Below are 13,086 nucleotides of genomic sequence, written 5' to 3'. Positions count from 1 at the left end.
ATAAGTTACAGACGACGGCTGAGCTGCGATTTCAGCTTCATTCACATGTAAAAGGATCAGTCGGAGAGAAAGTTAGAAGCTGATTCACGTCTGTGTCAGCTGCCGTGAAGCCAGTTGAAGGTCTCTAAACAGAATTAACTGCAGATGTTTCAAAAACCCAGGAGGTTGATTAAAAACACTTAGTATTATTCTGAATGTAATCTGTAGAATCTCCAAAGACTCTTCGAACCATCCGGATGAAAAACATATTTGGCCCACTGAATGATAAAAAAAAAAAAAAAAAAAGGGTTTTAACCTCCTTCCTAGTATGTGAATCTGGGGGGCGTTTAGGGGACAAACACAAATTGTTGACACAAATTTCGGAGAGCAGTGTGACTGAAACGGTGGCTCTCATCTCCGCAGCCTTATCTGATGTACTCAAGTACCCTTAGCAGACACGAACTGCCATGTTCCAGGTTCGTTGTTTTTTTAATTGATTTTCAGCTGTTTGTCTGTTTTGACTCTCCTGCACCGTCAATCACATCATGTGGTGTCGTGACAACTGCAGCTGCACCTTGGTTGGGAATCCTGGTTTATTACTGGTCGATCATTACTGAACTTTTGGCCCCGGACCGCATTTCCTCATTCTGTGTTTCTGATGACGGTGGCGGAGACCGGTCTAAACCCTCGCTCCAAAATCTCCCCCGGGTGTTCAGCTGGGTTGAGGTGGCGACTGCGGCGCTCAGGCGATCACTACATCAGGCTGTGGGAACTTTGTGCAGCCAATCGCTGGTTCTAGCTTCTCAAATGTGAGGACAGTAAACGAAATATCTTGGGGCTTCGGACCGATGGTCAGATAAAACGAGGAAGGGCTCGGGGAGACTGCAGTGGCCATTTTTCACTATTTTCTGACGTTTTCTGGACAAATTGATTAATAGAGACGATGACCGGCATGAAAATAATAATTCGCATTGTTTTCACACTCATTAACTCTCATATCCCATATCTCCACTGTTTAACTTTTCACCCAACCTGTTGGTCACGTGTGCAATAAACATAGGCTAGCGGTGCTGACAAGGCCAAACGACACATTAATGCAGCGCTACCTTATCATTAATGTGTCATGTCAGCAATCCAATCTAATCTAGTCTAATCTTTGGAGCTCTAAGAATAGTTCAATCTTTAGCACGGTTTAATGCTTTGTGGGGGGAAATGAACATTTCGGCCTCTAGGAGCCAATAACATGGATCCAAACCAGCAGCAGTTCCTTGAAAATTCACTCGGCTCCAAAGGTAATTTCAGTCACAAGTCAAAACAAGGGACAGGGACATCATTTGTTGTACGTTGCGTTGGTGTGGTAGTCATGGCGTTCCTCCTCCTCTCTTTTCTTTGCCTTATCTGACCCCCCGTCTATTTTTCTGCTCTCTAGTGTCTGATAACTATCTTGCAGGTAGCGTCTTTCCACTCAGGAGGGCTTCTGGTCTGAAAGGAAACGGAGACAGGCTGTCTCTGTCTCAAACACACACACACACACACACACACACACACACAGTGAGGGTGTGTCTGCAGGTTGTGAAGGAACTTTCTCAACACGCCATAAAGCCTGTTAATGTGTGTGTGTGTGTGTGTATGTGCGCGAGTGTTTTTATGTGTGTGTAGCTTTACAACATTGTCGACAGGTAGCCCAGACACACAGAGAAGGTTTGTTTGGTGTTATTTAAGCAGAATGTTCCTTTACCCCGACCAGACCGACAGTGTGACGGCTGATTGGCTTTTACTGCTTTAAACGCACACACTCAGGTTTGTATTACCGCGCCTGAGAGCACTCCTCATTCAATTCATCTATTAACTTACACTCGCAGAATTTATCTCTACACACACATGTGAGCGTGTTCTCAGACACTGAGTTGTTCATTACCCAGACCGAGGGCTCCGTGCTGTTCTCTAAACATGGCCACACATCTTAATACTAACAGTAAAAAAAAAACAAACAGTAAGCTATTTACAGAGTGTGTTCATTATTTCTAACATGATTTACTGAGAGAAGAATCCAGAGCCATAAATGAGTTAAAAGCCGTTCATTAGAGGCAAAGCAGTAAATTACTTTTTCTTTAATGTGTCTTTCTACTAAGTTAACAAACTGAAGAAATTTCGATAATTCAGCAACTCGCTGGTATCCCTGCTAACTACTGCTTCATTTTGCCCTCCAATGTTACGTTAGCTTTGAGTCACATTAAAGAGGTACTGCACGCTTAGACATGTTTCTTGAGCTGAAACACGTCAGTGCTGGTGCTGATGTTGACATTTCTTATCACAAAAAATGGCTCAACGCGCCATCTACTGTTTAAAATCATCCCGAACTTCGCAAGGCCAATGATGACATGGAGTCAACCGTTTGGGACTTCTTTACGTTATGAAATTTGTATTTAACAAAAAATATGTTAACGCCCTCTAATCTGAGGTGGACCAACCTCCCCGAGAATCCGTCCTTGAGTGGGAGTCCAAGACACCTCGCTTATTTTAAAATATGTGCTGATCAAACTCATCATTCACAGGAGTTTACGCTACTTTTTTGCCAACTCCCTACTTAGCATTGCTCAATTTCGGCGCAGTGGTTCGGACTTGTGCTTTTGACGGCTTTAGCAGCACCACCGGACTTAAGTCTTTCCCTGCAGACCCTCATATGGCTCTGCAGTGGCTTCAGATGGCAGCAGGTCCCTCGATAACAAGACCCTGCTATGTAAATTTTCAATCGGCATTTTTCCCAGGAGTGCTATTCTACCTCGGCGCCGAGAGCTCCGGCTTCGGGCATTACTGGGACTGGAGCCAAAGGCTCGAATTGCTACGTCTTTGGACCACCGTGGTTCTCCAACACGCTAATATTCGCTTCAGGGGATTCTGGAGGGGAAAACACCGCCACCTTAAAGGAGCCCTCTAGCATAGGTTCCTTGAAACGTTAGCTTTTGGCCTCTAACATTACATTAACTTTGATTCCTGTTAACTGAGGCTGAATCACAGGTAGCTTAGCTTATAGCTTTGTGCCCCGTTGAATCACTGGTACTAGCATATCTTTGTACTTGTTGTTCCCTGTTAGCTGTTGGATCGCCACTAACTTTGCTCTCTTATGTTATGTTAGCTTTGAGCTTTGTCAGCTAATGTTGAATCACAGGTAGCTTAGCATTGCTTTGCCCTCGCGGTGGATGTTGGATTTTCCATATCTTTGCCACTCTAATGTTATGTTAGCTCTTTGCACTGTTAGCTGATGTTGAATCACTGATACTTTAGCCCAGCTAGTATTGGCTTATCCCTTTTAGCGGATGTTGAATCACAGGCAGCTTAGCACAGCTAATGTTTGAACCACTGGTACCTTCGCCTTGATAATATGTTGGCTGCAACCCCTGTTAGGTAGCTTAGGATAGCGTTGTGCCCTGTTTGCTGTTGCTGGATCACTGTTAGCTTTGCCCTCTAATGTTACATTAGCTTTTTTTTTTTTTTTTTTTTTAGCTGAGGTTCATTTCCAGGTAGCTAACCACAGGTTAGTTATGTTATGTTAGTTATATTAATGTTATGTTAAACTGTTATTGTCTACTGGTTAACCGAGTAATGGTTTAGTTCATAAAGCATCAGAAAATAATGGAAAATGTCCATCTCAATGTCCCCGAACCCAAACTGGCAACTGCAGGACGCCTGTTTTGTACAAACGACAGTTTAAAACCCAAGAAAATTCAGTTTACAATGATATAAAACAGAAAAAAAAAGCAAAACTGAGAAGCTAGAGGCAGGAAATGTTTGGCGCTGTCGCTTGATATTTGACTTATCATTTCAGATCTGCTGCTTGCTCTGCGACGGTCGACTGGTCCATCAGAGGTGTGCGTTGTATGGTTTGATGTAAATCGGTCCTTCAGCTTTGGGACATCACCGAACACAGAGACACACACACTGCAACGATGATGAGGATTGTGATGATGGCGCTGGTAGTTGTTGTGCTTTAACAATGAGGAAATATCCAGCACTGATTACCCTGCTGGGTAAAACCTGTGATGTCATATGACTTCATACTGTAGGAACAACAGTCAAATAAAAACAGCCCTGAACTTGTGTTCCTATTTGACCTACTCTGTCCTGACTTCTGCTGGATTTATCTGGTAAACCACATTTGTGTGGTTTGCTGTGAGTCTCCTGGTCAAAGGCTCCATCCGTTAAATATGTTTTTATTTTGTTGCTCGTTCAGCAAATTGTTTACATCTGTCACTTATGACCAGTTTAAAAGGTCAAGACACTACACTAGTATAAGAAAAACTAACTTTATCGAGAGACCACTTTTGCACATTTTGATATTTTGCATGTTTTGATATTGCATGAATAGTATTAGGGCCCCTGTCAATAAGTGTCATATTTTAAGAAAAAAAATCATTTAATTGCGTGAAAATGGTTGTAATACATCAAGACTTAATTCAAACGTTTACAAGAAAAAAGTCATATTTTTTAGACTTTTTTTAGAACTATAGTTTTAATATTTTGTGAATAAAGTACAATATTTTTTAAAAATCTTAACATTTTCAGATTTAAGTCATAATGTTTAAAAGTGAAGACGTACATTGTGCACGTTGAACTTTTTTTATGTGGACTGAGGAGTGAAGGAGGCATGAATGAAGAACAAGGAGGACAGAGGGATGAAAGAAAAGACGAATACATTAAGCATGTTGTATTTTTTTCCCTCTTGGTAATGAGTTATATCAAGCTTTGTGTGTATGTGTTGTCTTTTTTCCGTCTCCTCGGGCTCAAGCTGATGGATATCAGACGACTATTCAAATGTCCGCGGCCCGCAGAAAGACAAACTCTGAAGGGAGAAAGAAAAGAGAGTTGTGTAGTTTGGAGGCGTAATGTGACAGCGAGGCCTCTCTCTGTTTTTGTCCTCTTTCGCTCTTTCTTTCCGTCTTTCTTTCAGTGTTTCGGGGGCGGGTCAGCGGGGGGCCCCTCGGGGCGAGTGAACGCGGGGGGTTTATTCCCCGATCTGTCCTGTCAGTCAGTCTGCTTCCAAAGAAAAAGATACCACAGGATAAACAACAGCACCCTACAGATCTTTGTTTGTTTTACTGCAAACAAACAGTCTCTGGTGGCATCCGGACAACATAAAGACTTTTTTTTTAGGTACTTAGAAATGTCTGCAGCTGCAGAAAGTGATTGTACAGAGGACCGCAAAGAAAATGTGTCGTTGACTACATGTAGCGTTATGTTGGGACAGTTCGTCCATTTACCTGTCTGTGAACTACCTGAACTACCTGTGTGTGTGTGTGTGTGTGTGTGTGTGTGTGTGTGTGTGTGTGTGTGTGTGTGTGTGTGTGTGTGTGTGTGTGTGTGTGTGTGTGTGTGTGTGTGTGTGTGTGTGCTGGACCGTGGCATCCAAAAGCAGCCCTCAGCGACAGCTGAGCTCAACTGAACCTTGACGAAGCTCAACTCTCTCACAGTCAGACACGGGCCGTCCAAACACCCAAACTTCCTGCGCAGGTAAATGGACGACCTGTCTCCCTCTGAGGGCGTGAGAGAGGTCAGGCAGACAATGGGCGGCTCACCTGTCTGTCTTTCTGCCCGTCTGTCCGTTTCATAGCTGCGTCATGGAAGCTACCTCTGACCCACAGAACAAACGACTGGGTGAAAGAAACAACAAAACATCATGTGGTGTTTAGTCTGAATGTAACTGCATCTGAACGGAGAGGTACAGCTTGTCCACGCTGTGGTTTGTAGATGCGCGTAGACGCTTTGCAAATTTGTAAAAACTTTCTCATTAGGACTCAAACACGTCGGTAAAAGATGCTCGCCCAGTCCAGGAGACGGAAAATACATGAAGTGAATTTTAGTTTCCCTCAAAATAATGTGGTTCTATCGACCTCATTAAGGGAAAGACGTTGTTCATGTGTGTCTTTGCTGAGGGACAGGTGACACACACAGTGTGCCATCTGCATAAAACAAGTCAAGTCAAGCCAGAGCACATTTAGAAACAACAACTGATGACCAAAGTGCTTCACAGGGAGATTAAATTACAAGATTATTTGACCGATGAGAAAAATAATCATATATATCTAAAAACACAGGAGTGATCAAAGAAAAACAAGCGTATATGAGTAAACTGATACAAGCGTGGACTGTCAGGATATGAAAAACTAACAAATACAATGGGGGCTGAGCTGTCATGTCTTCATGATGACTTTTAAGGGGCTAAAGAAAATAGACGGGTCTTTGGACGGGTTTTAAAAATACCGACTGAGGAGGAAGATCTAACAGTGAGGGTGAAACTATTCCACAGGTCAGGGCCAACTCCCCGTAAATGCTCGACAGCCTTGGATTTTACCGGGGTGCGCGAAACGGAGAGCAGCGATTGGCCAGCGGATCAGATCAGTGGAGTTCAGAAGACCTTCCAAGGCTAATAAAGTGTACATTTAACAAACAGAGCGTAGAGAACTGAAAACCACAAGGGGCCGAATGAGGCTCCGGGTCAAAGATTAAATGGTCAGTTCAGTCTGCCGACAGAGATCAGGACCTCCAATATGGCTGCCAAAAGGGGCGTGGCTGAAAACATCCTTCATATGTACACCGGTTCATCCATCAGACTGCAGCTAAATGCATTTCTGTGCTCCTGATGTCAGTCAGAGGTAGAATAGAGACTTACAGACCCGTTCAGACAGCACTGCTTAGGCATGCAGCTAGTGTACACACACACACACACACACACACACACACACACACACACACACACACACACACACAAAGGCATTGACAGATGGTAGTATTCAGAGTGACGGCGGTCAAACAGAGCGACAGACAGAGGCAGACTGTAAACTGACTCTCCCTGATGTCCGTCCGTCTGTCTGAGAACAGTTACTGTTGGATTTTCTTACAAAGCAGTTAAAAAGGTTCTCACGATGTACCAGGAAGCACAAATATCGAAGGCTTCACCCTACTTACAAAATACACTCTAGGGGCTGCCCAGAGCTGAGGGCGTGTTCTGATTATTATTGGCTTCGCAAACAAAACAATGTAAAAACTACGGTTTGACCGTACCTGGCAACTTGCACTTGCAGGTGGAGGCGCCGCACAGAACCACTGGGCGGATGGATACGCTGTTGTTTGTTGCGTTTATGTACAGATTAAACAATCAAGATACCAAGGGTTAATCGGGGAACTTTAGAGGTGTCGGTAGGTGTATTTTTAGACAGAGCCCAGGTGGCAGTTTCCCCCAGTTCCAGTCTTTATGCTAAGCTAATTCAAAGTTTGTGCAGTATTCACCAAATTAAAATTTAAGACATTTTAATATCATACAGACTGCAATTCAGTATTCACCTTTTTCACGGTCTTACCAGTCGAACAATGACCGTCAACAAACAACAAGGACCCACAATTATTTATTAAATACATGACTCTATTGAAATTAAACACATTTTTGTCAGGACGTCCCACTTGTATATAAACAATAATTCCTGGTAAAATAATAAATCAATTAACGTGGCGTGGACCCACATATGGATTGCTGAACAGGCCTACGGGGCACAGGACCAGGGGCCACAGAGGCCAGGGGGCCCCTGGGCCTGAGCCACTGTATGAAGAGACTGTTAAACGTTCTTGTTTGAAAGTTGTAGAGCTCTGTTAAAAGACTACAAAGAGGCAGAACTATCCTAAAGAAATGCAAAAAGCCCACAGAGAGACAAAAAAAACAACCAGAGAGAGACAAGAAACAACCACAGTTGCGTCATTTGTGTCTCTTTCAGTCCGGGAGTTCTGTGTAGGAGGGGTGGGGGGCCAACTGTCTCATAATCCGTTGATGCCTGGACCCAGATATGATGAATAACTGGAACGCCGTGTCCACACTCAGAGGAACCTGGCCATTGCCTCTTGGTGCGGGGACCAGCCCGGTCACCTCAGCCCACCACTGCTCACATTCACTTTGAAGGTTTACTAGCCAAAAAAGAAAGTTGGGGACCACTGCCGGCAAAGTAGTGCATCCAAGCGGTAAACTATTAAGATTAAGGATAAATATTTCCGTACGACTTCTCGTTTTTTCTCCCATAGGGTGTAAATGTCTGTCATTACCTACAGGTAATGATGACCAACATATCCCCGCATATCCCCCGACGACAACAACTAACAACTTCACATCCCACACTCGCTTTTTCATCGGTTCACTCCGGGAGATGGATTCACCGGTGACCCAAGACCACCGGAACACAAACACCTGGGAAATCCAAACTGGGAACCTGCTTGTTTTGTTTTTGACCCAACGAGCTGACGAGGGCCACCTGAACGCATCATGAAAAGGTGACCCGCTTGCGGTGGATTTGTCGGACACCGGTGACCAGCATATTACAGTGATGGGACACAGCTACCAGCCGACAACTCTCCAAAAACACACACAGAAACACACACAGAAAGTCCTTGATGTTTTGTTGGACTCAATTCCTGATTGGGGCTTTAATAAAGACACAAAGAACCTTTGATCGACTGTCGCTGCGTGTGTGTGTGCATGCGTCGTCTGTGTGTGTGTGTGTGTGTCCATCTGCCTGTCTTAGATAAACTAAGGAAAGTGCTTTCATTGACAAACACACACACACACACACACACACACACACACACACACACACACACACACACACACACACACACACACACACACACACACACACACACACACACACACACACACACACACACACAGGTTTTCTGAACAGAAGAAGGTTTTCTTTAATGAGAGTGAAACTTAAATCCTGGACATTGTGCTGCTATTAGACCACAGCCAAGACAGGCAGGTTTTCCTTCTAAGTACACACACACACACACACACACACACAGTGTGCAGTGACGTAATGGTTTTGCCAGAGCTGAAACATGTCTTGTATCGAGACTGGTCACCTGCTGTGAGGTGAAATGGATTTGAATTCATTTCAGTGTCTCGCTTTAACAGGAGTTTAAACTCAGACTACAGTTGCCTGCTCAAGTAGAAACACTGAAACTTCACTGGCACATTTGTTAAAGGACCATACCAAAGTCTTTGCATGTTGTTCAATGCGAATCTTTTGGGCCATTTTTCTAAAGCATATCCTCAGCTCATAGATGAACCAACAGCCTTATTTGCTGATGAGTAGACCTCAGAAACATGTAATTAAAAACAAATATAACATTTTCTCTGACGTTTCAATTTGATTTGATTAAGATGTGAACGACTTCTTTTTGTAAAGAGCCTTGATTTTATAAGCATCTTTGTCAATCTGTTTGTTGACCTACGTTTGACTTCTGGACTCGCAAAAAAAGCACAGTTAAGCCGTTGACATTACGACATTATGAGATGACTTGCTGCATTTAATATGGCTGGATGGCTCTTCTCACTAAACGGATTCCCTGGAGCCTTTTACAAAACCCCTGGAACTTCTCAAAAGCTCCTGAATCCTCCACAAGCGTGCCCAGTATCCTCAGTGATCCCTGGTACGTCTTCAATAATGCCTGGAATGTCTCAAAAGCTCCTGGAATTTCTGTGTTTACCACTGGAACACTGACAAAGACACAACTGAAATCTCCAGGATGACTAGAACCTCTTTAAAACCCCTGCACCCATAAACCTCCTCCAAACGCTCCTAAAAAACCCTCTCAGTAACCCCTGGAAGATCTTCACATACCAAACGAACCTCGTCAAGGATGCCTGAAATCTCCTCCAGAATCCCTGGAACTTCTTCCAGAACACGGGTAACCTTCTCAAGAAAAAACTTCCCTTAGAACCACGCTTCCCCAAGCTCCTGGCACCCCTTCAGGAAGCCCTCTTAAATCTTCAAGAAAGGTTCCTCAAGAACTTTGAGAACTTGCTTCAGAAGAACTGAAACCAACTGAAGCTTCTTCAAAAACCACTGGGACCTTTTAAATTATTTCTTGAACATCTCAAACCTGGAACTTCACTGAGACTAATGAAACCTTTCCAAGTACACCTGAACCATTCTCGAAAAACTACTGGAACCTCTTCAAGTGCACCAGGAACCTCTCTAAGGACCTCTGAAACTTTCTAAAGAAATCCTTAAACCTCTTTCAGAACCCATTGGACCCCTTCTTAGGTGCTCCAGGGTTTTTTTGCAAGTACCACTGGAACATTTTCTCTAGAACTTTTTCAAGAAAACTTCTGTGAAGCTCTTGGAAAATATCTGGGTTCTTATAGGTCCTCTTCAAAATCCCCTGGAACTTCTTAATGGCTCCAGTAATCTCTTCAAAAACCCGTGAAACTCAAGGATCTGTGCAACCTATTTAAGACTCCTAAATTCTCCTCAAGGAGGACACCTGAAAACCTTCTCAGAAAGCACTGAAATCTGTTTGAGTGCTCCAGGAACCTCGTGAAGGACCTCTAGGACCTCTTCAACAAACCCTGGAACTGCTCCATATCTCCAAGAATCTCTTGGGGTACCAGGGGAACCTCCTCATAAACATCTGAAATGGTCTTAGGGATCTGTGGAACCATTTAAGCAAGGGACCTCTGCTCGAGGAAACTCCTTTAGACCCTTTAGAACTCCTCGGCAACCCCCGGACGTTCTCAGACGTTCTCTCTCTGCTTACTGTCAGTGTCTTGCTTTTCTCTTTTGGCCGCCAGTGTAAGCTCATCTCTTCAGACCGCCTTAACCACCAAACGAACAACTGGACGTGACATGCGCGTGCGCTGCGGTGGAGCGCGAGAGAAACAAACGAAGCAGGACAGGTGCCGCGTTTCTCACGACTGCGCGCACGCACGCACGCGCGCACGCACGCACACTTAATTTGAGTTGTTCGTATATTTGCAGATTAAGAGCAACAGGTTGCAAAACAGCTCAATAAGAGACAAACGTAAACCGTCGGTGTTGACTTACAGGTAGGATGTGAAGACGCTCAGGTTGCTCGGTATCTCTCGGAGCCCCAGGTCCGAGCAGTCCACCCGGTGCAGCAGCCCGTCCACCTCGCACCGGCAGCGGCCAGGGCAGCCAGCCCGCCCCGCTCCTCCGTCCCCGTCCCCGTCCCCGGAGCTCCCCGACCTGGCCACCGCGGTGCTGTGCACCACGGCTGGTGTCCACTCCACCGCGGGCACGGCGGAGCTCTTCACCCCCGCTACGGAGCTCTCCTCCACGACCACGGAACTCGGCATCTCCACCCCGGCCGCGGAGCTTCTTAACCCGCCCGAGAGGACTGCAAACGCGGCCAACAAAGCCACAAACCCTGGCATGTCGTCCGCGGTTTGTCCTCGGAGGGTAAAAGTTTCAGGTGCAGCGAAACTGCACTCAAAAGTAATAATAACACACAAACAAAGGTGCAGCCTTGGATCTGGATCACGTTGTGTTTGTGGTTGTTGTTGGTCTCCACTCACTGGAGTCGGACTGGAGACGGTTTAGATCAGACTCACCTAATCTGGATTGAAAGTGGCGCAGAGGGAAAATGAAACAGTAAGAATAAAAAAAATCCAGGTTGTTTGAACTGAAGCCTGCAGCTTGGTCGCTTTCCAGCCTGCACGCGTGGAGCTGCAGAGCCGGAGTGTGTGTGCGCGCGCGTGTGCGTGTGTGTGTGTGTGTGTGTGTTTGTTTGATTCCCTCCACTCACACTACAACAGTGTGTGAGCCCCGTTTACTTTTATATACCTCAGCCTGTCACTGTCTGTCCGTCTGTACCTCTGTCTGTGGCTCGTACTACCAACGCAGACGGAGGAGTGCGATGCTGATCAATGGATTATTGTACAAATACTTAGCCGCGATTAATTAAATCAACAAATTAAGCTCTGGCAAAAGCCAAAACACGTGTGATTTAATAGATCTGAATCACACTCGACATGTTTATCACACATGGAAACCAGCTTTTCTTACTTCGTGGCTGAGTCATGTGGTTGTAAGCTTTTTTACACGCTGCTGTATTTTTAGGTTTCGTTGTTGTTGTTTTTGTTTTTGTTTATTTTTTTTTTCCTCCCCCGGTGAGACTCAGTGAGACTTCCTGGATCCATCAAAGCTCGTGACTGACTAATTTAAGAACTCACCAGGTAGCACGACGCAGTGTGAAACGTCAGAGACGACGACGACGGGGGGGGGGGGGCAAATTTCACGTGCAACACGGTAACGTACAGGATGAATGCACGTGCGGTTTTCGCTCATTTCACACAGCGCACGTAAGAACATGAAACTCTCATCTGCCTCTTTATTAAAAAGAAACACCCATCATTCATTTCTAGTTTGAGTTGTTTTAACCTATTTCGTTTTTATCTGTCTGCGTTTTCTTTGTATGTTGTTTTGCTCTGTCTAGTAAAAGAACTAAAGCACTTTGTCACTTTGTTTTGAAAAGGAGCTACTGCACACACGTCATTTTAGCCAAAATATAAATGTGATATCAGCAATATTACTGCTGATCCCACTGCGAAGGTCTCCTCAGATTGGTTTCACTCCTGAAATGTGAATAATGAATGGTCAAAACGGTTAATGAGGCCAAACTAAATCAGTCAAATCCAACTTTCTGACGTTTCCTGCTTGGGGGGGGCAGAAGACATCAAAGCCGGCTGACGGACACGCGGCCCACCACCATCCCGCCACTTCTAAAGTTGGTGTTTCTGATGAATAACTCCACCTGATGAGTCTAAGTCCAGTATTCCTGCTCTTTGAGCTCTGGTTTTGGTCTCCACCAGCTCCTGGGGGGGGGGGGGGCAACATCTGGCTCTGTGTTCAGCAGCTGGCCTCCAAGCTCTGGAGCTCGAAGAGGCCGAAAAAAGAGTGCCGGTTCGTCACACCTTTAACTTCACAGTGAGGCTTCATTCAGTGTTAATATCATGAACACACACACACACACACACACACAGCCCTGGTTAATGATTTCACCCTCTACACATCTGTCTTCTTTTTAGTGTGTGTTACAGAGTAAGACAGCGAGTCTCTTTTATTATAGATGAGTGTGTGTGTGTGTCTCACAGAGAGAGATAACCAACTTCATATCTCACCCGTACCTGCCCCCCCAACACACACTCACACACACCCACACACACACACACACACACACCCACACTGTACTAAAGCAATGATGCAATAGTTGACACTGTGAGGCTCTGTCTAAAACCAGGAGTTGATTCTGTCTCAGTTCATT

The 13,086-nt window shown here is 44.9% G+C and overlaps 1 protein-coding gene across 4 annotated transcripts in view; it reads right to left on the bottom strand.

The window, feature by feature from the left end:
* Positions 1–11,977, bottom strand: part of LOC120799836 (leucine-rich repeat-containing G-protein coupled receptor 5-like) — a 47,067-nt gene extending 35,090 nt beyond the window's left edge. For all 4 annotated transcript variants that reach the window (XM_040145254.1, XM_040145263.1, XM_040145272.1 and 1 more), the window contains exon 1: positions 10,848–11,977. In XM_040145254.1, coding sequence (XP_040001188.1) covers positions 10,848–11,197 — 350 coding nt within the window. In that variant the 5' untranslated portion in view covers positions 11,198–11,977. The remainder of the gene's footprint in view (positions 1–10,847) is intronic.
* Between the last annotated feature and the right edge of the window lie 1,109 nt (positions 11,978–13,086).

This window comes from Xiphias gladius, chromosome 2, assembly GCF_016859285.1.
Source record: "Xiphias gladius isolate SHS-SW01 ecotype Sanya breed wild chromosome 2, ASM1685928v1, whole genome shotgun sequence".
Taxonomy (NCBI): Eukaryota; Metazoa; Chordata; class Actinopteri; order Istiophoriformes; family Xiphiidae; genus Xiphias; species Xiphias gladius.
The sequence above is the reverse complement of the archived record's forward strand: the minus strand, read 5'-3'. Positions and strand labels throughout refer to the sequence as shown.